This window comes from Leucoraja erinacea, chromosome 26 (genome assembly GCF_028641065.1).
Source record: "Leucoraja erinacea ecotype New England chromosome 26, Leri_hhj_1, whole genome shotgun sequence".
Classification (NCBI taxonomy): domain Eukaryota; kingdom Metazoa; phylum Chordata; class Chondrichthyes; order Rajiformes; family Rajidae; genus Leucoraja; species Leucoraja erinaceus.
In genome coordinates, this window is record NC_073402.1 from 27,425,309 (window position 1) to 27,452,204 (window position 26,896).

General features: G+C 49.2%; 1 protein-coding gene across 1 annotated transcript in view; it reads left to right on the top strand.

The window, feature by feature from the left end:
* Positions 1 to 6,733: 6,733 nt before the first annotated feature.
* LOC129709877 (syndecan-3-like) overlaps positions 6,734 to 26,896 on the top strand; it is a 146,688-nt gene continuing 126,525 nt past the window's right edge. The window contains exon 1 of the mRNA XM_055656519.1: positions 6,734 to 7,117. Coding sequence (XP_055512494.1) covers positions 7,055 to 7,117 — 63 coding nt within the window. The 5' untranslated portion in view covers positions 6,734 to 7,054. The remainder of the gene's footprint in view (positions 7,118 to 26,896) is intronic.

A 26,896-nucleotide genomic window follows, 5' to 3' on the forward strand; every position in this document is an offset into this window, starting at 1 on the left:
ACTGTTTCAATTAGGGCGGCACGGTGGCGCCGAGGTAGAGTTGCTGCCTGACAGCGCCAGAGACTCGGGATCTACTCTGACTATGGGTGCTGTCTGTGTGGAGTTTGCACGTTCTCCCTGGGACCGCGTGGGTTTTCTCTGGGAGCTCCTTCCACACTCCAAGACCACACAAGTTTGTAGGTTAAATAGCTTCTGTAAAATTGTAAATTGTCCCTTATGTGAAGGATAATGTTTGTTCTCTGTAAATTCCCCCTAGTGTATAGGGAATGGTTTAGAAAGTGGGATAACATGGAACTAGTTTGAATTGGTGATCGATGACCGGCGTGGACTCGATGGGCCAAAGGGCCTGTTTCCATGCAGTATCTCATCTGAACTCAACGAATGTCTAATGAAGAAAAGAAATCTCAGGTTACAAAACTAACAGCAAACACAAGATGGCAGTATAGCTCCATTTGTTCCATCAGTATTTTAAAAAGACAAAGTGCTGGAGGAACTCAGCGGGTCAGGCAGCATCTCTGGAGAATATGGAGAGGTGACGTTTCGTGTTGGGATCTTTTCTCAGCATTGTGTCTTTTTTTTTTGTAAAGTGCAATTCCTTGTATCCACAATATTTTCTCAATATTTTCAATCTCGACCTGAAATGACACAGAGATGCTGCCTGTCTCGCTGAGTTACTCCCGAGTTTTGTGTCTTTCCTCTATATTTTCTTTGCATTTTGTTTCACTGAATTTAAGATGTAGGTTTTCAAGGTGGAAAGGGCGCAGGCAAGATTTGCGAGGATGGTGCCAGGGTAGGGTTTAGCCGGTTAGGGCTCTATTCTTTGGAGCGCAGGAGGATGAGTGGTGATCTTATAGAGGTGTACAAAATTGTGAGAGGAATAGATCGGGAAGATGCACAGAGTCTCTTGCCCAGAGTAAGGGAATCGAGAATCAGAGGACATAGGTTTAAGGTGAGGAGGTTTGAAGGAACCAGAGGGGTAACTTTTTTACACAAAAGGTGATGGGTGTATGGAACAGGGTTGCCAGGGGAGGTAGTTGAGGCACAAAGTTTAAGAAAGATTTAGGATCCATCATTGTACCGGTACCTAAAAATGCCTCCCGAGCCTGTCTGAATGACTACCGTCCGGTGGCCCTTACCTCGGTAGTCATGAAATGCTTTGAGAGGCTGGTGAAGAAACACATCTGCGCCTTCCTCCCTTGGAACATGGACCCGTTGCAGTTCGCATACCGTCCGAACAGGTCCACGGACGATGCGGTCTCCCAGGTCTTGCACACCGCACACAGCCAGAAGGGGGGCTACGTGAGGATGCTGTTCATAGACTTCAGTTCAGCCTTCAACATGATAGTCCCCACCAGACTGGCCGGGAAGCTACTGGAATTGGGGCTCAACACCTCCCTGTGTGCCTGGGTCCTGGACTTTCTCACCGCCAGGCCCCAGGTAGTCAAGATGGGAGGGAATACATCAAAGTCCCTCACCCTGAGCACAGGATCGCCCCAGTGCTGAGCATCTTGTACCCTGCAGCAGTTTCACAGCAGGAGTTTGATTATTTTGGAAGAGATTTTCCACACTGATGGAGAAACATTCTGGCCACAGTGTTGCACTGGGTAGAGCTGCTGCCTCACTGGGCCCGAGACCCGGGTTCGATCCATCGTCTATCTTTCTTTCCTTTCCCATTCCCCTGACTAGTCTGAAGAATGGCCTCGGCCCGAAGCCTCACCCGTTCCTTCTCTCCGGTGACGCTGCCTGTCCCGCTGAGTTACTCCAGCATTTTGTGTCTATCTTCAGCCTATTATCTTCCAGGCTTTGACCTACCTCTCCTCTCTTCCAGATTTCGTCAGCTTTGATCCCTCCTTTTCACGCCTTACAATCAATCTAAAGAAGGGTCCTGACCAGAAATGTTGTCCATCCATCTTCTCCTGAGATGCTGCCTGACCCGTTGAGTTACTCCAGCACTTTGTCTTCTTTCATAGTTTAGACATTGCACTTTAAAGATATCGCACGGAAACAGGCCCTTCGGCCCTTCGAGTCTGCGCCAACCAGTGATCACCCCGTATACTAACACTATCCTACACACCAGTTTGCCGAAGCCGATTAACCTAAACCCTGTACGTCTTTGGAGTGTAGGAGGAATCTGGAGCAACTGGAGAAAACCCACGTGGTTATAAGTGATTGGAGCAGAATTAGGCCATTCGGCCCATCTAGTCTACACCATTCAATCATGGCTAATCTATCTCTCCCTTCTAACCCCATTCTCCTACCTTCTCCCCAGAGATAACATGCAAACTCCGTACAGACAGCACCCGTGGTCAGGATTGAACCCGGGTCTCTGGCGCTGTGAGGCAGCAACTCTACCCGCTGCGCCACCGTGCCGCCCCAGGATGGGTCTGGAATGATATTTCACCAGATATGGTAAGGATGCAGAATTGGCTGCTTATTACATCTTAGGGCCACTGGTGCAGTCGAGGGCGGAGGTTAATGAAGGTCAAAGCCTCGCTGGGTTCAGAGGAACATCACCGTCCCAATCTGTGCAGCTGCATTTGAATGAGATTTAGCTGCTACTGTGTTAGAAAGCCCGCAGAGAGTGAACTGTCTTTGGCAGCAACTTTGCTAGGAAGGTTGTTAGTCTTGGCCTGAAGTGGTCTCCTGACACTCTGACACCAACACTAAAGAGCGTAAATCAAACATCAGAGTCTCACCAAACCCCAACAGGGGGAGGGTGTGAGCTTCTGTTCTCAGGTGAAGATGACAATCTGCGGGAGGCACCTTAACTCCAATTACATTCACGCCAGAGATAGACGCAAAAAGCTGCACTAACTCAGCAGGCGTGAGTATAAGTTTAGTTTATTGTCACGTGTACCGAGGTACAGTGAAACGCTTTTGTGCGTGCTAACCAGCCAGCAGGATAACAATACATGATTACAATCCAGCCATTTACAGTTTATAGATACATGATAAGGAATAATGTTTAGTGCAAGGTAAAGCCAGCAAAGTCCGATCAAAGATAGTCTGAGGGTCACCAAAGAGGTGGATAGTAATTCAGGACCGCTCTCTGGTTGTGGTAGGATGATTCAGTTGCCTGATTACAGCTGGGAAGAAACTGTCCCTGAATCTGGAGGTGTGCGTTTTCACACTTCTGTACTTTTGCCAGATGGGAGACGAGGGATTGGCCAGGGTGCGACTGGTCCTTGATTATGCTGCTGGCCTTGCCGAGGCAGCGTGAGGTGCAGATCGAGTCAATGAAAAAGAGGTTGGTTTGTGTGATGTCCACAATTTGCTGCAATTTCCTGCGGATAGATCTGTTTCTAAACCTGTGCTGTGATGCATCCCAATAAAATGCTGTCTATGGTGCACCTGTAGAAGAGCATTTCTGGAGATTAACATCATGTCCACGGCATTTGTAACTGAGTTAATCCCATCTGCATTAACCCCACTGATCTACTTTGTGACACGTTACAAGATATGGTACAAATTGCCAGATTTGCCACACTTCAATGCCACTCTGGATGGAGTTATTGCCGACTAGGGCCGCCAACTGCCCCGTAATAGCCGGGACATCCCGTATACTGGGCTAAATTGGTTTGTCCCATACGGGACCGCCCTTGTCCTGTATATTAAACTCCCGCTACTTGGGTCGAGGGGACTGTCGGGTCGGAGCACCGCGTCCGGCCCCGCCTCACCCGTCCCAACGTAGTGCAGCCCATGGAGTGCAGCAGCAGCGCCTCGCCCCTGGCCCCGTCGGCCTAGTGGGAGAGTCTAGGACTAGAGGTCATAGCCTCAGAATTAAAGGATGTTCGTTTAGGAAGGAGATGAGGAGGAATTTCTTTAGTCAGAGGGTGATGAATCTGTGGAATTCTTTGCCACAGAAGGCTGTGGAGGCCAAGTCGGTGGATATATATAAGGTAGAATTGGATAGATTCTTGATTAGTACAGGTGTCAGAGGTTATGGGGAGAAGGCAGGAGAATGGGGTTAGGAGGGAGAGATAGATTAGCCATGATTGAATGGCGGAGTAGACTTGATGGGCCGAATGGCCTAATTCTGCTCAAATCGCTTACAATCTTATGATCTTGGTTTTTTCCTTACCTCAGAGACACAAGAGACTGCTGATGCTGGAATCCTGAACGGAACAAAGGGCTGGAAGAAATAAAGCCACACAGTGCTGGAGTAAGGCGGGATCTATGGAGGACATGGACAGGTGACACTTCAGGTCAGACTGAGTAACTTGTAACCCAATGATATGAACATTTGAATTCTCCAATTTCAACTAAAACCCCCTACCTGCTCCTTCTTTTTTATGGCCCGCCCCCACCCCAGCAGACACTCGTTCCCCCTCCCCCCCCCCCCCCCACGCACACTATCCCCCCCCCCCCCCACTATCCCCCCCCCCATCCCACCCATCCCCCCCCCCCAACTATCCCCCCCCCCTCCACACCCACGGTGACCCTGCTGCTTTCCACTCTTTCATACAATCATCTCTCATCCCCAAGTCCCTCATTTCCCTTTCCATCCATGTTTCTCCGCCCCATCCTGACTCCATCCCCCGCCCGGTCTCCGGTGTTACATTTCCCTCCTCGCCGCTCCTCACCTGACACCCGTTTGTCTCAAGTTGACCAAGCTGGCAATGCCAGCTCTCCCTCACAGCACAATGGCCCATGCACACAGATATCTTTACAAACATCTCCCAGTCCCCAGGGGTATAAATAGCCATTGCCGTTTAAATTGGCATTGTGGTCGGTATAGATATCGTGGGCTGAAGGGCCTGTCCCTGTCCCTGTGCTGTTCTCTGTTCAATGATTTGAAGTCTTGGTCTTCAAACACTCTTTTCCACAGATGGCCAAAGATTGTGTTGGCACAGTAGACCTGATGGGAATTTCATCATCAACAGATAGACACATAATGCTGGAGTAACTCAACGGGACAGAAGGAGAGAAGGAATGGGCGACGTTTCGGGTCGAGACCCTTCTTCAGATTGGATCACCGATATCTGCCTTCATTGAGATAAAGGAAGTGGCCTGCGTTTCTTGTCATGGGCCTTTCTTGTTGGGTGCAGGCTGGTAAAGTTGGTAGATTTAGTCTTTAGAGATACAACGCGAGAACAGGCCCTTCGGCCCAGCGAGTCCGCGCGGACCAGTGATCTCCCCGTACACTAACTCTATCACACAAACTAGGGACAATTTACAATTTTTCCTAAAGTTAATACATTTTCTGCAAAGATGCTGTCTGACCCGCTGAGTTACTCCAGCACTATGTAGCCTTTGTTTATCTATAGAGTCATAGAGTGATACAGTGTGGAAACAGGCCCTTTGGCCCAACTTGTCCACACCAGCCAACATGTCCCAGCTACACTAGTCCCACCTGCCTGCGTTTGGCCCATATCTCTCCAAACTTGTCATATCCATGTATACCTAGCTTCGGTATAATCCAATATCTACAGTTCCTGCCATCACATCCCTTCTCATTTGCATTGTTAGTTGGAGCTTGACAATGTCGAGATGCGTTGAGGCAGAGATAGACAAATTCTTGATTAGAACGGGTGTCAATGGTTATGGGGAGAAGGCAGGAAAAATGGGATTAGCAGGCAGAGATCAGCCATGATTGAATGGCGGGATAGACTCATTGGGCCGAATGGCCTAATTCTACTCTTGTAACTTGTGAACTTGTGAAATGACAAGTCTACTGGAAACATAGAAACATAGAAAATAGGTGCAGGAGTGGGCCATTCGGCACTTCGAGTCATTCAATATGATCATGGCTGAACCTCCAACTCAGTATCCTGTACCTGCCTTCTCTCCAGGACCCCCTGATCCCTTTAGCCACAAGGGCCACATCTAAATCTCTCTTAAATGCCTTGATCCCTTTGATATTCATTCGCCCCTCTCTTAACATCAGCCGTGGGCTATCCTGGTGCCTAGTTCTTTCTTGCCCAGTCCACTTGACACTTTCTCGTTGGACCCCCTGCTGGGTGCTGGTGCAACAGCTGGCCAGATACAGTCCTCTAACAGCTGCCTGACAACCCAACCAACAATTAGAGCATCTTTACAAACATCTCCCAGTCCCCAGGGGTATAATTGAGCCACACGTCATTGCTGGCAGCACACGGGGTGAAAGGATTCTCCGACGCAAACACTCACAGCGCACATGGTCGAAGATAGACACAAAATGCTGGAGTAACTCAGCGGGACAGGCAGCGTCTGTGGAGAGAAGGAATGGGCGACGTTTCGGTTCAGTCTGAAGAAGGGTGTCGACCCGGTACCTCACCCATTCCTTCTCCCCAGAGACACTGCCTGCCTGTACTCCAGCATTTTGTGTCTATTTTCTGGCTGTGTAGGTTGTGTGGTTAAATGTTAAATGGTCAGCTCGACATGGATCACAAAACCTACACCAAACCCAAACCAATTAGGAGCAGACGAGGGCATTCGATCCAATTTGAGATTCCAGCTACCAAGACAGATGTATACAGCAATTCGTTCTTCCCCCGCACAATTAAAGCATGGAATAATCTCCACCCAACTATAGTTACCCAACCAGATGCAACTAAGTTTAAAGTAGCTCTTTTTTCCCAATAACCCTCTCTGGCTTAAGTCCTCCCTCCACCACCTCCAGTTTAAATTCCATTTGGAATATTGTGGAGGACCAAGGACCAAGAACAAGAACCAAGGTGCCGGCAGGGGGCGGATTGGATTGTGGAGAAACTCTTTGCTTGCCTCGCTCTCTCTCTCCCTCTCTCTCTCAGCCTCTCCGTCTCGCTGTCTGTATAATCTGGAGAGTGAGCTGGGGGCGGGTCGGTCCAGTTTCCCAGCACCGAGAGAGAAGGAGAAGGAGGGAGAGAGGGAGAGGAGATTCCAAGCCCATAACGCTGCCGGCTGCAATTGACGGCGGGAGAAAGGGGAGCGGAGGGAATTTTACCTCCAGAGAGAGAGAGAGAGAAGAAGAAGAAGAAGAAGAAGAAGAAGAAAGGAAGGAGAGCGGATTGAAAGGGGAGGGAAAGGAAAATCCTGCAGCGTGTTGGAGCTCGGATCGCCGACCCTGAGCCGTGTCTCCTCGCCCCCCATCACCATGTCCAAGCTGCCGCTGCTGCTGCTGTGGGCGCTGCTCGCCGGCCTGGGCGACATTGTATCGGTGAGTGGCGACCGCGCCGCTACATTGTAGCAAAGATGAATGTTACAGCGGCAAGATGTGCCATTAACCCAGCGGGGATTTCAAAGCTGTGTGTCGGTGTGTGTGTGTCGGTGTCGGTGTGTGTGTGTGTGTCGATGCTCGTCTTGCAAACTGCTACAGTCAGTGCATCGCTTTCGTGACACAAGTGGCTTATTTAATGCATTTGATCTGCATCTTATTTTATCCGGCTACAAATCCTCCGGGGACACACACATAGAGAGAGAGACACACACACACACACACACACACACACACACACACACACACACACACACACACATAGAGAGACACACACACACACAGACACAGACACAGACACAGACACACACACACACACACATACACAGAGAGCCACATACAAACAGGGACACACACACATATACACACACAACCATAGACACACAGACACATACACATACACACACATACACAGAGAGCCACATACACACACATACAAACAGGGACACACACACATATACACACACAACCATAGACACACAGACACATACACACACATAGAGACACATACATACACACACACACACACACACACACACATAGAGACACATACACACAGGGACAGTGAGAGAGACTCTCTCACACACACACACACACACACAAAGAGACACACACAGACCGACAGACACACTCACACACACAGGTGCTACACTGCAGGTGTGTCGGGGTTTTCTGTCCGGTTTTGTATTTTAATGTGGAGTACTTTTGAATCAAGAGGCGATTTATATATATTTTTGGAGCTGATTTCAGCTTCCAGCAGTTGCATCCAATAGCCTCCGCCGTCATTGCGTGTATGCTCTCCCCCGGCTCCCCTCTTCTGTTCTCTCCCCTCTCCTCTGCTCTCCCTCTCCTCGCGTTTTCACCCTAGTCCTCTCTCCTCCTCGCCCTCCCGCTGCATCTCGCGCAGTCCCTCCCATCTCTGCCTCCCTTCCCCATTGCTTTCTGTCTGCATTTCTCGCAGTCTCTCATCTTCTCCCCCCCCCCCCCCCCCTGTGGGTGAGGGTGTGTGTGTGTGTGTGGGTGGGGGGGCTGGCAAATTATCCCCCTTGAGGGTTGCACATTGTGGGTTCAAGTTCCAAGTGGAGTCGGGGGATATGGGGAGAAGGCAGGAACGGGGTACTGATTGGGGATGATCAGCCATGATCACATTGAATGACGGTGCTGGCTCGAAGGGCCGAATGGCCTACTCCTGTACCTATAGTCTAATGTCTAATCTGGGGCGATGAACCCCTTAATCTCAGCTAAAACTTCAGTCCAAAACCGATGGAACTGTTCACTTGCAGATATAGGGTGGAACAGCGTGGAAGCAGGCCCTTCAGCCTGAAGAAGGGTCTCGACCCGAAACATCACCCAATCCTTCTCTCCAGAGATGCTGCCTGTCCTGCTGGGTTACTCCAGCATTTTGTATCTGTCTTTGATTTAAACTAGCATCTGCAGTTCCTTCCTGCACCCTTCAGCCCAACTTGCCCACACCGGCCAATATTGCCCCATCGACACTAGTCCCACCTGCCTGCGTTTGCCCCATATCCCTCTAAACCTGCCCTATCCATGTACCTGTCTAAATGTTTCTTAAGCGTTGCGATAGTCCCTGCCTCAACTACCTCCTCTGGCAGCTCGTTCCGTACACCCGCCACCCTTTGTCAAAAGTCGTTTGAATATATTGTATTAATGGACATAACGATAAACTGGGTTGTGGAGAAAGGAACCGCATATGCTGGTTTACACAGAAGATAAATGCAAGATGCTGGAGTAACTCAGCGGGACAGGCAGCATCTCTGGAGAGAAGGAATGGGTGACGTTTCAGGTTGAGACCCTTCTACAGACTGGTTTGTGCCTGCCCTCTGAATAAGGGCTGATTGGATGAAGAGGCCCCTCTACCTAGCCTCCCATTGAAGATGGGTCTCGACCCGAAAAGTCACCTATTCCTTTACTCCAGAGGAATAAGGGGAATTATTGTCTGACCCACTGAGTTATGCCCTGTCCCACTTAGGAAACCTGAATGGAAACCTCTGGAGACTTTGCGCCCCACCCAAGGTTTCCGTGCGGTTCCTGGAGGTTGCAGGTGGTTGCCGGAGGTTGCAGGTAGTGGAAGCAGGTAGGGAGACTGACAAAAACCTCCGGGAACCGCACGGAAACCTTGGGTGGGGTGCAAAGTCTCCAGAGGTTTCTGTTCAGGTTTCCTAAGTGGGACAGAGGTATCACTCCAGCTTTTTGTGTCTATCTCCCACTTCTCATCGCCTGGTCGATTCTCGTGGGGACCTGCAACGAGCAGACGTTTCAAGATTGAAACTACACTGGATGTGCAACATTTTCCAAGATTTTCTTTCCCTGAGAGTACGGCTGGACCTTCTCCCTACCCCCAGCAAGGAGAGAGGGAAAAGCCAAAGTAAATAGAATTCAGAAGCTAATGGATAATCCTTACACATCGGTATTTTAGTCTTCATGAAGCTCATGTGTATCCCAGTGGGCCACAGGAATCTCTTCTTGACTGGAAATCAACACGGTCAATGCTAATTGCCGTCTCTAGCTGAGGATAAAAATGTATTGAATATTGTAACTTTCTTCCTTAATTAAAGTCCAACATATTCGCAGATGAAGCAATGATGCCATTTGACTTGGCGCATATGATCCATGCTCACAAACCGTGAGTGTGTGAGAGATTGTGTGTGTGTGTGTGTGGGGGAGTGTGTGGGAGTGGGAGTGTGTGTGACTGTGTGTGTGTGTGTGTGTGTGTGTGTGTGTGTATGTGAGTGTGTGTGTGTGACTGTGTGTGTGTGTGTGTGTGAGTGGGGGAGTGTGTGTGTGTGTGTGTGTGTGTGTGTGTGGGGGAGTGTGTGAGTGTGAGTGGGGGAGTGTGTGTATGTGTGCGGGAGTGTGCGAGAGAGTGTGAGTGTGCGAGAGAGTGTGTGTGCGAGTGTGCGCGAGAGAGTGTGTGTGTGTGTGTGTGTGTGTGTGACAGTGTGTGTGTGTGTGTGAGTGAGTGTGCGCGTGAGAGAGTGAGTGTGCGCGTGAGAGAGTGTGAGTGTGAGTGTGTGAGTGAGTGTGTGTGTGTGAGTGAGTGTGTGTGTGAGTGAGTGTGTGTGTGAGTGAGTGTGTGTGTGTGTGTGAGTGTGCGTGAGTGAGTGAGTGTGTGAGTGTGTGTGTGAGTGAGTGTGCACACGAGAGAGTGTGTGAGTGTGTGAGTGAGTGTGCGCGCGAGAGAGTGAGTGTGTGTGAGTGAGTGTGAGAGTGTGTGTGAGTGAGTGTGCGAGTGAATAATTTAATTTTGTCTCATAATCCTTGTCATTCATTCATCACTGGTGATTGGTGTGTGAGGAAGTGCTGCCTACAGTTGCACTGGCACTGGTCCAAGGTGACTTTAGTAACCTACACTCAATGAGCAAGTGTGGGGAATGGGCAATATTATGTGTCTACTATTATGTCCCAACTACAGTTGGGAAAGGGATCAAAATCTGTTGACCATATCGCCAATAACTCAACTTATAGGTACCTGGCTAGGAAAGGTTTAGAGGGCCAAGGACAAAAAGTGGGCAGGTGGGACTGGTGTAGATGGGGCATCTTGGTCAGCATGGGCAAGTTGGGCCAAAGGGCCTGTTTCCGTGCTCTGTGATACTATGAAGCAAAAGTCAATGATGCACATGTCCATTGATAATTAAACTATTCAAAGGCCAATTTACCAAGGCATCTTGCCAGTTGTTTTAAAACTCTTCTTATCCTGGTATGTCCTCTTTGGTTATGGTTGAGAGACTCGAGCAGAATGGTAAGAGGAGCTGACCAGTTGTGGACAAAGTTTTGTTCAAGAAAGAACTGCAGATGCGGGAACATTTCGAAGGTAGACAAAAATGCTGGAGGAACTCAGCGGGTGAGGCGGGTGGCGCAGCGGGTAGAGCTGCTGCCTCACTGCGCCCGAGTCCAGAGTTCAACCCCGACCTGTGCCCGTGTGGAGTTTGCACGTTTCCCCCTGTGACGGTGTGGGTTTCCTCCGGGCGCTCCGGTTTCCTCCCACATCCCAAAGACGTGCAAGTTTGTGGGTTAATCAGCCTCTGTGGAATATGTAGGGAGTGGAGGAGAGACTGGGACAGTGTAGAATTAGTGGGATGGTCACCTTGTCGTGGTGGAGAAGCTTGTGTGGACCTGAGATTCTGGAGCTATGCTCCTGGTAGGGCCACCCATGGGGGGAATGTCGAGTGGGGAGGTCTCTGACAAAGAGCCAATCCAACCAAGACCTCAACGGTGGAACAGGCGGAGGACGATGGCTGACCTTAGTGGAGCTAACGTCACAACGGCTGGGAAGGCGGATGAAGGCTGCAGCAGAGAAGGGTCGCTGGTCGTCTTGGACTCCATGCCACTGGATCCTGACCCAGATCTGTCGAGGACCGTGGGGTGGCTGTCTGTGTCTGCGCACCAATCTCCCCACGTTAAACAAAGTCACGCACAGGCTTCCTCCATATAGGGAGTAGCACCCTGGAGACACCCATGGGTGGGAGCTAAGAAGGGGGGGCTAAGAAGTGGGAATGGGTGATCAATGGTCGGCCTGGACTCGATGGGCCGAAGGGTCTGTTTCCGTGCTGTATCTCTAAACTAAACTCCACTATCCAGCTGCTCAGATTAAGTACCCTCTGTGAATAGCTACTGCTGATGCAGATCAAAGACAACTGTTTGAAAGTACAGAACAGACAACGTCTGAATGTAAGGAAGTAATTACAAGGCTACACTGTAATTGAATGTTACATTTGCACTTCAGTCATTTCCAGTCAGCATATTGTCTTAATGAATATCATTTTAAACCTACTACGGGGAGACCACATGATTTAGAAGCGACATTCAGGTTGGCAATCCCTTTGCCCTGTTTCCAGACGGACACACAGAGGGTTGTACGAGCTGCCAGAGGAGGTAATTGAGGCAGGTAGATAGATACAAGGTGCTGGAGTAACTCAGCGGGCGAGGCAGCATCTATGGAGAGAAGGAATTGGCGACCTTTCGGGTCGAGACCCTTGGTCTCGACCCGAAACGTCGCCAATTCCTTCTCTCCCATAGATGCTGCCTCGCCCGCTGAGTTACTCCGGCATTTTGTGTCCCTACCTTTGATTTTACCGGCGTCTGCAGTTCTTTCTTGAACAGTAATTGAGGCAGGTACTATAATGCCGCTGTCCCACTTAGGAAACCTGAACGGAAACCTCTGGAGACTTTGCGCCCCACCCAAGGTTTCGGTGCGGTTCCCGGAGGTTTTTGTCAGTCTCCCTACCTGCTTCCACTACCTGCAACCACCTGCAACCTCCGGGAACCGCACGGAAACCTTGGGTGTGGCGCAAAGTCTCCAGAGGTTTCCCTTCAGGTTTCCTAAGTGGGACGGGGGCATGACAGCATTGAAAGGGCATTTGGACAGGTACATGGATAAGAAAGGTTTAGAGGGATATGGGCCAAACGGGGGCAGGTGAGACTAGTGTAGATGCCGCATCTTGGTCAGCATAGGGAAGTTGGGCCAAAGGGCCTGTTTCCTGACTCCACGACTCTTTGACAAAATCCTCCCTTCAACAGCAGCGATATCGTTGCTCAACACTTCGTTGCCGTTTGTGAGAGTGTTGGGGTTACACAAATGGGCTGCCACCTTTCCACCATTGTGCTTCAACAAGGAATTCACTGGCACTTTGCAAGAAGATTGTTCCCGATGTTGGGGAAGTCCAGAACATGGGGTCACTGTTTAAGGATAAGGGGGAAGTCTTTTAGGACCGAGATGAGAGAAAAAATGTTCACACTGAGAGTGATGAATCTGTGGAATTCACTGCCACAGAAAGTAGTTGAGGCCAGTTCATTGGCTACATTTAAGAGGGAGTTAGATGTGGCTCTTGTGGCTAAAGGGATCAGGAGGTATGGAGAGAAGGCAGGTACAGGATACTGAGTTGGATGATCAGCCATGATCATATTGAATGGCGGTGCAGGCTCGAAAGGCTGAATGGCCTACTCCTGCACCTATTTTCAATGTTTCTATGTTTGGGGCATAGATGGAGATGGTGAAACATTCCGTGGAACCACGGGTGTGTGAAGAGGGTGGAGTACTGTGGAAAAGTGGAAGCAAATGATTTTTTTTTAAGTTAAGATGAGAAAGTTTCCACCAACTTGTGGAAACTGGTGAGGAAACTTGAGAACTCGGTCAAAGGCGGAGGTTGATAGTTGAGTGTAGTTGAGGCGTGCAGCGTGGAGTCAGGCCCTTGGTCCGCTGGGTCGGCACTGACCAACAATCACCCCGACACTCCTTCTATCCCAGCGAACTATCTATCCTACATACGGGAAACAATTTACAGTAGCCAAGTAGCCTACAAACCGGCACGTCTTTGGAATGCGGGAGAAAACCGGAGCACCCGGAGGAAACCCACACGGCTACAAGGAGACGATACAAACCCCGTACAGACAGCAACCCAAGTCAGAATCGAACCGGAGACCCTTACTCTGCAAGGTGGCAACTCTACCGCTGCGCCACCATGGTGCCCTAGGTTCTTGATTACGAAGGGAGTCAAAGCTTTCGCGGGAGAAGGCAGGAGAGTGGAGTTGAGCGGGAAAAGTAGAACGATAGACAATAGGTGCAGGAGTAGGCCATTCGGCCCTTTGAGCCAGCACCGCCATTCAATGTGATCATGGCTGATCATCCCCAATCAGTACCCCGTTCCTGCCTTCTCCCCATATCCCCTGACTCCGCTATTTTTAAGAGCCCTATCTAGCTCTCTCTTGAAAGCATCCAGAGAACCTGCCTCCACTGCCCTCTGAGGCAGAGAATTCCACAGAACAGCCATGATTGAATGGCGGGATAGATTTGATGGGCTGAATGGCCTTATGTCTTAAGGTCTTATGAAGTATCGATCCACGTGATTCGGAGTTGGCTCACGCCTGCGGGGATAGGCTCTGGCCATGAGACAATCAGCCCACACCAACAGCCACGAGAAACAGACTCGTTCTTTGTGGAAAGCTGCTCCCATTCATCAACAGCAACTGTTGGGCGGCACGATGGCGCAGTGGTAGAGTTGCTGCCTTACTGCACCAGAGACCAGGGTTCCAGCCTGACTCTCCGTAGTTTGTACGTTCTCCCCGTGACCTGCGTGGGTTTTCTCCGAGATCTTCGGCTTGCTCCCACACTCCAAAGGCATACATGTTTACCGGTTAATTGGCTTTGGTATAAATCTTTAAAAGTAAAATTGTCCCTAGTGTGAGCAGGATAGTGTTAATGTGCGGGGATCGCTGGTCGGTGCGGACCTGATGGGCCGAAGGGCCTGTTTCCGCGCTGTATCTCTAAACTAAGCTAAACAGCCTGAGATTTCATTTGATCCTTGCCTTTGTTTTTGTTTAATTACAATATCTGCCCTTCTCCCAGGAGAGGAGCGAAAATATTGAACCTGAACCTTCCCAGATTAGCAGAAACCTTGATCCTTATTAGACTTTCAGCTTTTCAAAGGCACGTCAGAGATGTATCTTGCAGCTCAATAGTGGATTGGATAAATCCACCATTTGCCCAGTAGACATTCACCAGTCAGTCATTTGTAATGTCCACTCGACAATATAATAATAATAATAATAATAATGCATTTTATTTGCTGACACCCAAGGACACCTTACAAAAGTTAACAGAAGAGAAAAAAAACATATAGTCGGAGAAAATTAAATAATAAGGACATCTTCAATACACAAATTAAAGATAGAAATCGTTCTAAAAACACAAAATCAAAAAATCAAAACGCACAATGTGAAGAGAGAGCAGCGGCAGCTAAACCGCGCCAGCGTCCACTCTCCCTTCCGACAGCCATCTTGCACACAGACTATCATGTTAACTTGCACACAGAAAAATCATCCCCCCACAGTGGATACCACTGTGGGGGAAGGCACAATGTCCAGTCCCCATCCCCAGTTCACCCAAAGTCAGGCCTATTGAGCCCACGGCTATTGCCTCTACGGAGGCCCGATGTTCCTGGCCGTTCTGGCCGGGTGCTGTTGCCCCGGCGTCGGGAGAGCCCTCACAGCGGCTGGGCCACCTGGAACGGCCGCTTCCTAACGGGGGATTGTCGGCTTCCGAAGCCGACAGGGCCGCACCGGGTTGGAGCTCCCAGGCTCCCGATGTTAAGGACAATGACAAAGAAGGGTCTTGACTTGAAACATCACCTGTCCCTTTTCACAAGAGATGCTGCCTGACCACACCTGCCTCACTCCAGCATTTAGTGTCTGTCTTTGGTGTAAACCAGCACCTGCAGTTCCTTGTGTGGGAAAGAACTGCAAATGCTGGTTTAATGGGCACAAAATGCTGGAGTAACTCAGTGGGACGGGCATCATCGCCGGAGAGAAGGTACGGGTGATGTTTCGGGTTGAGACCCTTGTTCAGACACAATTCTGATTCAGAAAGATTCAGAAGAATTTGCAGTCCCTTCACTGTTATTTTTCAGCACTGTATCTATTTTTATGTAGGAAGAACGGTCCCAACCCGAAACGTCATCTATCTATGTTCTCTAGAGAGGCTGCCTAATCCACTGAGTTACTCCAGCATTTTGTGTCTATTTTCCCTTTCGAAATGTCACTGTTAAAACCACTTGACTGTAAGCTAAAAGCAGAAACAAGGATGTGCAGATGTTGATTTACACAAAATGCTGGAGTAACTCAGCGGGACAGGCAGCATCTGTGGAGGGAAGGAATGGGTGATGTTTCAGGTCAAGAACCTCCTTCTGCACAGAGCAACATGGATATATATGAGTCACATCCCTAACCAGTCTTTAGAAGGGTCTCGACCTGAAAAGTCACCCATTCCTTCTCTCCAGAGACGCTGCCTGTCCCGCTGAGTTACTCCAGATTTTTGAGTCTATCTTCTGGATATATATGAAGTTACCCATTTGGATAGGAACAGGCAAAGGCAATGTTGATGAACAAGGAGCGTTCTTGTAAACTGCAGATGCTGGAAAATCGAAGGTACACAAAATTGCTGGAGAAACTCGGCGGGTGCAGCAGCATTTATGGAGCGAAGGGAATAGGCAACGTTTCGGCCAAAACCCTTCTTCATACAGATGGGGGGTGGGGGGGGGAGAAGGAAGGAAAAGGGGAGGAGGAGGAGCCCGAGGGCGGGCGGATAGGAGGGTGGGAGGAGACGGCTAGAGGGTTAAGGAAGGGGAGGAGACAGCAAGGGCTAGCAAAATTGGGAGAATTCAATGTTAATGCCATCCGGACGCAAGGTCCCCAGGCGGAATATGAGGTGCTGTTCCTCCAATTTCCACTGTTGCTCACTCTGGCAATGGAGGAGACCCAGGACAGAGAGGTCGGATTGGGAATGGGAGGGGGAGTTGAAGTGCTGAACCACCGGGAGGTCAGGTTGGCTATTGCGGACTGAGTGGAGGTGTTCGGCGAAACGATCGCCCAACCTACGCTTAGTCTCCCCGATGTGAATAAGTAGTACCTTGCCTTTATTGTGTGATAAAGACAGAGGGAGGCAGATATACAGGGAGGGAGGGAGGTATTGAGAGTACAGAGCAAGAATATCCAATGACACAGGACCTTGTTGAGACCACACCTGGAGTATGATGTGCCGTTTTGGATATATCAGCCAGAGAGGGCACACAACCAGAGGATCACAGGTTGACCCATCACAGGTTGACATTACTTTAGAGATACAGTGCAGAAACAGGCCCTTCAGCCCATCGCATCCTCGCCGACCTGCAATCGCCCCGCACACCAACACCATCCTACACACACTGGGGCCATTTATACCGAGCCAATTTCCCCACAAACCTGCACGTCTTTGGAGTTTGGGAGGAAACTGGAGATCCCGGAGAACGTACAAACTCCGTACAGACAGCACCTGTAGTCGGGATCGAACCCGGGTCTGTGGAGCTGTAAGGCAGCAACTCTACCGCTGCGCCACCGTGCCGCCCTCTAATAGTCATGAACGTGAACCCCAAGAAAGGCGGGTGGTTTTGATTAAATTCTCAAAGATGTCTGAGGATGAAGTTGATAGAATCTATCTGACAGATTCTTTAAACAATATCTTGTGGAACCAACCAGGGAACAGGCTATTTTAGGCCATGTGTTACGAGACAGCATTAATTAATAATCTGATAGAAAAGGAAGAGTGATTATAGGAACGAGAGAATCTCGCGTTCAGTTTGAGAGCTTGAAACTGAAGCGAACATATAGGGCATGAAAGTTAAATAGTAGCCAGTTTCCAGTGTATGAAGGCATGATTTTCAACTGTTCATAGATCATAGCAGTAGAAGTAAGCCATTTGGCCCATCCAGTCTATCTTTCATGACAGATCTAACTTTCCCCCCTCAACCCTGTTCTCCTGCCTTCTCCCCGTAACCTTTGACACCCGTACTAATCTCTGCCTTAAAAATGCCCAATGGACAAAGAATATAAAATGGAGGCTAATTGAGAGAGGCGCGGCCACAATGTTCCATCCACTTGCCTGCGCTTGGTCCATAGCCCTCCAAACCTGTGCTATCCATGTACCTGTCCAAGTACCATGCATCCACCTCTCTCTTGCCCGCACTCAATGACTCTTGCTCCACAGAGCGGCAGAGTAGAGGATTGAGAACCCTCCGACAGCAACAATTCCTCTTCTCTCTGAAGAAAACGGGCAACCCCTTGGTTTGAAACTGTACAGAGGCTGATTGACCATGTGGGAGGAATGCGGAACACCCAGGGGAAACCAATGCACTCACAGGGAGAACGTGCAAACTCCGCGCAGACAGCACCAGGAATGAACCTGGGTCCCTGGTGCTGTGAGGCAGCAACTGCCAATGTGTCACCCCAACACAACCAACCTTATTGAATGAGCGAGCAGACTTCGGCGGCTGGGCACACTGCTCCCATATCCCCAATGGTGAACCATTCGGCCCATCAAGTCGACTTGGCCATTCAATCGTGGCTGATCTATCTTTCCCTCTTAACGCCATTCTCCTGCCTTCTCCCCATAATCCCTGACACATACATAGTATTATGGATACTTTTCAGGCAGAGATAGATAGATTCATGATTGGTGCGAGTAGGTGTCTGGGGTTATGGGGAGAAGGCAGGAGAATGGGGTCAGGAGGGAGAGATGGATCAGCCATGATTGAATGACGGAGGAGACTTGATGGGCCGAATGGCCTAATTCTGCTCCAATCCCTTACGAACCATCGCTGTGCCATTTCCAAGGACTGTGACAGACTACAACAGCCAGCCGGGTTGGTTACATTTCCTCACAGCTAACCACATTCGGCTTAATGACATGAGGCTGCCAGCTTTTGAGGGCAGCACGCAGTCTGTGTGTCTATCGAGTGATCCACGAGGTGTCGTGATCTCATTAGTATCCCAGGCACGCTGCGAGAAGAACCCTCTACCGTTTTCCCGTGAGTCACCTCCTCACCAATCCTCCCTTTGCTCTCTGCTCCTTTGATATTTTGTTTATTTGACAGTAAATGGATTCAAGCGAATGCTCGCAAAAATAATGAGGCTGTTCAGAGGGATTCTAACCCTACGCGTGGCCCTGCTTTCTGTTGTCCCATCATTAGCTGAACGCTGGCGTGGAATAATTTGTAGCCGCACGCCTGTGTTGTTCCCCTCTTTTCTCGCCCATGGCAACTCGTTCACCCCTATTGATCGCAAGAAATCACGCCTTCCGTTTCATCTTTTATCTTGGTCGAAAATGCTTTCAGTACCTGGCAGAAACCAAGCCGTCACAAGCTGAGGAAGAAATAATCTTCATATCTGGTTTGTTTCAGAAGGAATTGCAGATGCTGGAAGAATTGAAGGTAAACAAAAATGCTGGAGAAACTCAGCGGGTGAGGCAGCATCTGTGGAGCATAGATGCTGCCTCCATAGATGTTGCCTCCATAGATGCTGCTTCACCTGCTGAGTTTCTCCAGCATTTTTTTGTCTATCTTCGTATCTGGTTGGGTTTGCTTTAGTTTAGGCTAGTGACGTATAAGAAGGAACTGCAGATGTTGGTTCAAATCGAAGATAGACCCGACAAGCTGGAGAAACTCATCTCTGGAGAGAAGGAATGGGTGACGTTTTGGGTCGAGACCCCAAAAGGTCTGAAGAATGGTCTCGACCCGAAAATTTCATCCAAACGTTTCGGGTTTTTTTTTTTTACTTCTCCACATCCACAAGGCTCTGCTGAAAAATAGCCAGGACGTTTTTTAGGGGTTTGGAGAGAACAGCATCACAAGTGTAACTGAATGGATGGCCAGTTGATGTGTCTTTTTATGGGCGACCACAGGGTGTTAGTTCCAGTCCGTGAGAGGAACCACAATTTTATCTTCCGTTTACAGTTCTTGACATGTCACGTAAATATTGATCCTATTCCAGCGCTAACACTATAGACCCAGCGCTAAAGACCCAGCGCTAAAGCCTGATTGTGAAAGTGGTGTTCTCTGTCTTCAACTGTACTTAGGGAATCCACATAGTACACCGTTTCTTCCCAGCTGGTATCAGGCAACTGAACCATCCTAACGCCAACTGGAGAGCTATCCTGAGCTACCATGGCTATGGGACTGAGCTCCAATGCATATTTTTAAGGCAGAGGTAGATAGATTCCTGATTAGTGCGGGTGTCTGGGGTTGTGGGGAGAAAATAGGAGAAACGGGTTAGGAGGGAGAGATAGATCAGCCATGATTGAATGGCGGAGTAGACTAGATGGGCCGATTGGCCTCATTCTGCTCCTATAACCAATGAACATAATCCATTACCGATTATTAATTAAGTTTATTATTGTTTATTGTATATTTATTTGTTACTGAGTTATGAGGCTTGTAATGCTACAGCAAGTAAGGATTTCATTGTTCTGTTGTCAATACATATGACAATTAAACACTTTTGTCTCTTGACTCAATAAACAGCTTGTCACAGGTTTAACTGTGGTTCACTAATATGCCTGTCCCGTTGGCTAGCAGCCATCAAAAGGTGCTCAATGCTGTTATAATCTACCTTTCAAAAATGTTACCACTGAACTGAAGACTTTAGGTTTTTTAGAGATACAGCGTGGGAACAGGCCCTTCAGCCCACCACGTCCGTGCTGTCCCCGTACACTAACACTGTCCAATTTACCGAAGCCAATTAACCTACAAACCCGCACATCTTTGGAGTGTGGGAAGAAACCGGAGCGCCTGGAGAAAACCCCGCGCAGGTCACAGGGAGAACGTGCAAACTCCGTACAGGCAGCAGCTGTAGTCAGGATCGAACCCTGGCCTCTGGCGCTGTAATTCAGATTCAATTTCAAACTTTATTGTCATTGTGCAGTGTACAGTACAGAGACAAGGAAATGCAGTTAGCATCTCACCCAGAGGAGCGAACATGGAATACAAGCAATAAAGATACATACGTACATACAGTGGTCGTAGTGCAATTTCCTCTGGGGAAAGGAGTGTCCGGGGGGGTGGTGACTGGCAATCACCGAGGTATGGAGTTAAGTTGTGTAACAGCCGCAGGGAAGACGCTGTTCCTGGACCTGCTGGTCCGGCAACGGAGAGACCTGTAGCGCCTCCCGGATGGTAGGAGGGTAAACAGTCTGTGGTTGGGGTGAGAGCAGCCCTTGACGATGCAGACAACGCTTGCTTTGGACAGACTCAATGGAGGAGAGCGAGGCACCGGTGATGCGTTGGGCAGTTTTCACCACCCTCTGCAGTGCTTTCCGGTCGGAGACAGAGCAGTTGCCGTACCATACTGTGATGCAGTTGGTAAGGATGCTCTCGATGGTGCAGCGGTAGAAGTTCACCAGAATCTGAGGGGACAGATGGACCTTCTTCAGTCTCCTCAGGATGAAGAGACGCTGGTGAGCCTTCTTGACCAGAGAATAGAATAGTTTCTTTATTGTCATTGTAACATGAACCATGTACAACGAAATTTAAAAATGTCAGCCAGTCAGTGCACCATTCAAACATTTCTAAAAGCTAACGATACATACAAGGTAAAATATTAAAAGATAAACAACTAAAATAAATATCACAAAAATAGCACGCATAAACACCCAACCCTCCATCCTTCTGTCGATTTCACAATGTACCACAGTCCCTTAGTCTGTATCGCCCCTGCGTTCCTTGGCGGCTACATTTAGTGCTTTTATAGCAGTGGGATAAAAACTGTTTTTTAGTCTGTTCGTCCTTGTCCTTGTAGATCTGTACCGTCTGCCTGACGGCAACAATTCAAACAGGGAGTGTCCGGGGTGGGAAATGTCCTTTATGATACTCTGGGATTTTTTTGGTGCAGCAGGAACTGTGTAAGTCCTCCAAGGTAAGGAGAGGGCAGCCGACAATCCTCTGGGCGTTGTCAATGGCCCTCTGAGGTATTGTGGGTCCAAGAGAGGTCATCGGAGAAACCTGAAGCTGGAAACACGTTCCACCTCAGCAACTCTACCGCTGCGCCACCGTGTTGCCCCTGAAAGAAAATAACAGAGCAATTCCCAGGGCTGTGGTGCTTCACACAGGAGGTACAAATAGTCTGGCAGCACATAATTAACTGGCCCAGGCAGTAAAGATTAGCACGGGAAGCCAGTGTGGTTTTTTTGCTTACAGTCTTTGAGACCAATGGCCCTCGTTGTCATGGTGACCTTTTTTTTTAATCCAGAGTGCATCGGGTAAGATCATTGAACTCGGGTTCGTTCAGGAGTACAGGCAAATAATCCCTCCTTGCTTCAGAACATAAAATGATAGGATCTAAGAATCCACAGCAACAGTGTTGGGCTCTCTGCTTGTCTGACCTTCCCACAACACTTGATGTCCCCCGTGGCCCAAATAGCCCATGCCGACCAACATGCCCCATCTCCCCTCGTCCCACCTGCCTGACTTTGGCTCGTACCCCTCTAAACCTTTCCTATCCAATTGTATTTTAAATATTGTTATAAGATAGCCCTTCAGAAAGCAGACTATTATCTAAATGGTGGCCGATTGGGAAAGGGGGAGATGCAGCGAGACCTGGGTGTCATGGTACACCAGTCATTGAAGGTAGGCATGCAGGTGCAGCAGGCAGTAAAGAAAGCGAATGGTATGTTAGCTTTCATTGCAAAAGGATTTGAGTATAGGAGCAGGGAGGTTCTACTGCAGTTGTACAGGGTCTTGGTGAGACCACACCTGGAGTATTGCGTACAGTTTTCGGTCTCCAAATCTGAGGAAGGACATTATTGCCATAGAGGGAGTGCAGAGACGGTTGACCAGACTGATTCCTGGGATGTCAGCACTGTATTATGAAGAAAGACTGGATAGACTTGGTTTATACTCTCTAGAATTTAGGAGATTGAGATGGGATCTTATAGAAACTTACAAATTCTTAAGGGGTTGGACAGGCTAGATGCAGGAAGATTGTTCCCGATGTTGGGGAAGTCCAGTACAAGGGGTCACAGCTTAAGGATAAAGGGGAAATCCTTTAAAACCGAGATGAGAAGAACTTTTTTCACGCAGAGAGTGGTGAATCTCTGGAACTCTCTGCCACAGAGGGTAGTTGAGGCCAGTTCATTGGCTATATTTAAGAGGGAGTTAGATGTGGCCCTTGTGGCTAAGGGGATCTGGGGGTATGGAGAGAAGGCAGGTACGGGATACTGAGTTGGATGATCAGCCATGATCATATTGAATGGCGGTGCAGGCTCGAAGGGCCGAATGGCCTACTCCTGCACCTAATTTCTATGTTTCTATGTTTCAGATCGCCCTTGCGTTCTCTCTCCATCCCCTCCCCCCGTCCCAGTTCTCCCACCAGTCTCTCTGCCTCCGACTACATTCTATCTTTGTCCCGCCCCCTCTCCCCTGACATCAGTCTGAAGAAGGGTCTCGACCCGAAACGTCACCCATTCCTTCTCTCCATAGATGCTGCCTCATTCGCTGAGTTACTCCAGCATTTTGTGTCTGCCTTCGATTTTATCCAGCATCTGCAGTTCTTTCTTACACTCTACATAGTTTGGAGCCTAGTTGGAGGTTGTCGTGTTTAATAGCCTGATGGGCGAAGGGAAGAATCTGCTCCTGAACCTGGATGTTGTAGTTTTTGATCTCCTGTAGTGTTTCTAATGGAGCTGTTGGGACCAACAGGCCAGTTTGGAGAAGCTCTGGGGAACCTGTATCTACCCTGATGAATATGATTCAGTGAGCCCACCTTAACTAGAGAGAATACCTGTCCACGTGAGGCAGATCCCCCCCTTCCTTGAATTTGGAGAACAACATGCGTGTGGGAAGGAACTAATTCTGCTTAAACCGAAGATAGACACAAAAAGCTGGAGTATCTCAGCGGGACAGGCAGCATCTCTGGAGAGAAGGAATGGGTGACGTGTTGGGCTGAGGACCTTCGGGAGACGTTTCGAGTCGAGACTGAGGAAAGGTCACAACCTTCTTTCCAAATGTCACCCATTCCTTCTCTCCAGAGATGCTGCCTCTCCCGCAAAGTTACACCGGAATTTTGTGTCTATCTGCACAGAAGATGGGCGAGTCATCTGGGTTCAATGGAACCTTCTCCGACTGTAGTGGAGGAAGCCTAACCCACCCCGTCCCCTCCCATGGCCCCTCCATGAGAAGTTCCCATGGGTAGGTGGCTGTCTTTTGTGATAAGGTGATGTAGGGATGGAGGTGTTGCTTCCTACTTCAAAGCCCATGACAAGGAGGTGTTAAACTTGGAAGAGGAAAGCTAAGTTGGCTCCGTTTTGCTTTGATCTCATCTACACTTTGTCGATCGAAGCAGAGTTTAGATTTTTTTTTTAGTTTAGACATTCAGAGATACAGCGTGCGCTACGACCAGCGATGACATGTATGCTAGTTCTATTATTATCCCAGTTTTGCATACGGGGGGCTGCGTTTGGCAGCACGCCACTTTAATCCATTATACTGCAAGACTTTTAATACTTACTGACTACTGAATACTTACTACTTACTTTGAGGACAATTTACAGCAGACAAATAACCTACAACCCCACATGTCCTTTGGAGCGTGGGAGGAAACCGGAGGAAACCCACGCAGTCACAGAGAGAACGTACAAACTCTGTGTCTAATTTCTTAAGCTCAAGTGAGATTGGATGGCGAGGAGAATCAAACTCGTGGTTAGCACGGAGAATGTACGTAGCGGGTACGTCGGAGCTCGGGGACGTCTCTTAGCGGCTCGTAACGCTAACGGCAGGTACTTGGGGAGCGCGGTAAGCTCGGGAAGACTCGGGAAGACTCGTGAAGATTTTCCAACATGTTGAAAAATGTCCACGAGAGCCCCGAGTACCGACGAGCGGCCATTACCGTAAATCTCTGAGTTTGAATCAGGGCAAACTCGGGAGAACTCTTTGAATGAACTCGTACAGTGGGACAGGGCAGCATTTAGTGTCTACCTGAAGACTTTGTTGGTTTTCCACTGGTTAACTGTGCTGCTTTCTTCACCCAGAGCACAAGGGGAATGTGAAGTAACTATTAAACAGCGGGCCAGAGTTAGTTGGGCAAACATTGTCTTTTGCAATCTGCAGCTTGCTCAGTCACTGGGCAAGGGCAGTAAGATTCAGTACTCCATTAAAATGTTCCATTTAGGGCTCATTATTGGTGTTAGTCATGCGTGCACTCACACAACTGTCAGGCCTATTCCACTCACACCTATGAACAAGTGCCACCTCGTTATAAATTACCCGATATCTTCAGGAGAAGTAATAGCCAGTCGGGCACACATGTTTTTGGTGAAGTCACAGTGATTAACTGGTGAGACTGCCAGTGTAACCAAGTGGGAAGGTGTGTGAGACATGTAGTGGGAGTATACCCCCCCCCACCCCCCCCCCCCACAGGGTTTAACGTCGCACGGTGACCGACCCCTGACACGACAGGGCAGGGAGTCCCCAGGGAGCATCAGTCATGTTGTGGGTGAAGTCCCTGTGGATGCGAGGCCTTTAGAGACCAGGACGCTGTCTTGCTGTAGAGGCAGCACGGTGGGGCAGCGGTAGAGTTGCTGCCTTACAGCGCCAGAGACCCGGGTTCGAACCTGCCTACGGGTACGGAATTTGTACGTTCTCCCTGTGGCCTGTGATGGTTTTAGCTTAGTTTAGAGATACAGTGGAAACAGGCCCTTCAGCCCACCGGGTCCGCGCCGACCAGCGATCCCTGCACACTAACACTAACCTACACACACTAGGGGCAATTTCAACCCCAGCCAATTAACCTGCAAACCTCTACGTTTTTGGAGTGTGGGAAGAAACCGGAGCACCCGGAGAAAACCCACACGGTCACGGGGAGAACGTACGTACAAACTCCACGCAGACAGCATCCGTAGTCAGGATCGAACCCGGGTCTCTGGCGCTGTGAGGCAGCAACTCTACCGCTGCGCCACCGTGCTGCCCGCTTCTACGAGATGTTCGGTTTCCTCCTACACTCCGCAAAGATGTACAGGTTTGTAAGTTAATTGGCTTTGGTAAAAAAAATTGTCATTTGTCCCTAGTGTATACGATAGTATTAGTGTACGGGTGATTGCTGGTCGGCGCGGACTCAGTGGGCCGAAGGGCCTGTTTCTGCTCTGTATCCCCGAAGTCTCAAGTCCAATTACTGCTGCCTTGACACTTGCCCACATCAGCAATCGCCCACTCTTGAGTTGGGTGTTTGTTGAATAGACCTCTGGCCTGGAGCAGCCACACAGTTAGTTGTTACCGAGCAATGGAAGGTGGAAATGGACTATTTGGCCCATTGGTATCTTCATATACCCTTCAATTTAATGTTACTGTCTGTGTAAACAATAAGCCAACCTCCCCCCCCCCCCCCTCTCATGCGTAGGAATGAACTGCAGATGCTGGTTTACACCGATGATAGACACAAAATGTCGGAGTAATGGGCCGGTCCCACATGTGATTTTTTTTTCATCTTTGGGCGACTCCTCACGACCATACAGGCATCACCCCGCGACATGTCACACACGCAGCCTGCATGGCCGTGAGCAGTCGCCCAAAGAGTCGTACCCTTTTCTGGTCGCCGTTGGATTTTCAACGGGTTGAAAAGTTCTCGCGACCCGCTGCGACTACGACGGGTGCCGGCAAGCCGCCGGAAAAAATCCTGTAAGTGGGACACGCCCATAACTCAGCGGGGCAGGCAGCATCCCTGGAAACGTCACCCATTCCTTCTCTCCGGAGATGCCGGCCAGTCCTGCTGAGTTTCTCCAGCGTTTTGTGTCGAGCCTCTCCGGCACCTCTCTTGTAACGAGGAGATCAGAACTGCTCAGTTCTCCCCGTGGTCCACAACGCATGTGAGGCAGGGGTCTCCCATGTGGCTGCTCGAACTGGGTGAACCTTGCCAGTTTGAAGTGAGATCGGATTGTCCGTCAGAGCGGGGGAAATTGGACGAGCTCCAAAGAGTCGGGAGCGGATCGATTAGCTCTGCAGTGCACGCTATAATTCAGTAAAATTGAAAGGAATGGGTCACTAAAATGCCCAATTAAATGCAGCAAAGCCAAAATAGCTCCTATCTATTAAAGAATAAAGAGATTCTTTTTAAAGAGTTCAATTCAAAATGCAACTCATTTATTTTTCATTAGTCTCTGCGGAGCTGGTGCTGTGATTCTTGCCTCAGGCCATGTACTTATAAAGCAGAACGGAGTGGGGAATATCTTAGAAACCAAGACCGACAAATAAAGTTGAATCAAAACAACCTGGACCATAGGGTTAACTTGAGAATAGAATTTGTTTTCAATTTATTTTCAGAGCCCTTGAAATCCTTGCAGCTGAAGAGAGGTCAGTTAAGATGTGGCAACAAGGAATTCTCTGCCCACAGAAGGTAGTTGAGACCACAGTTCAT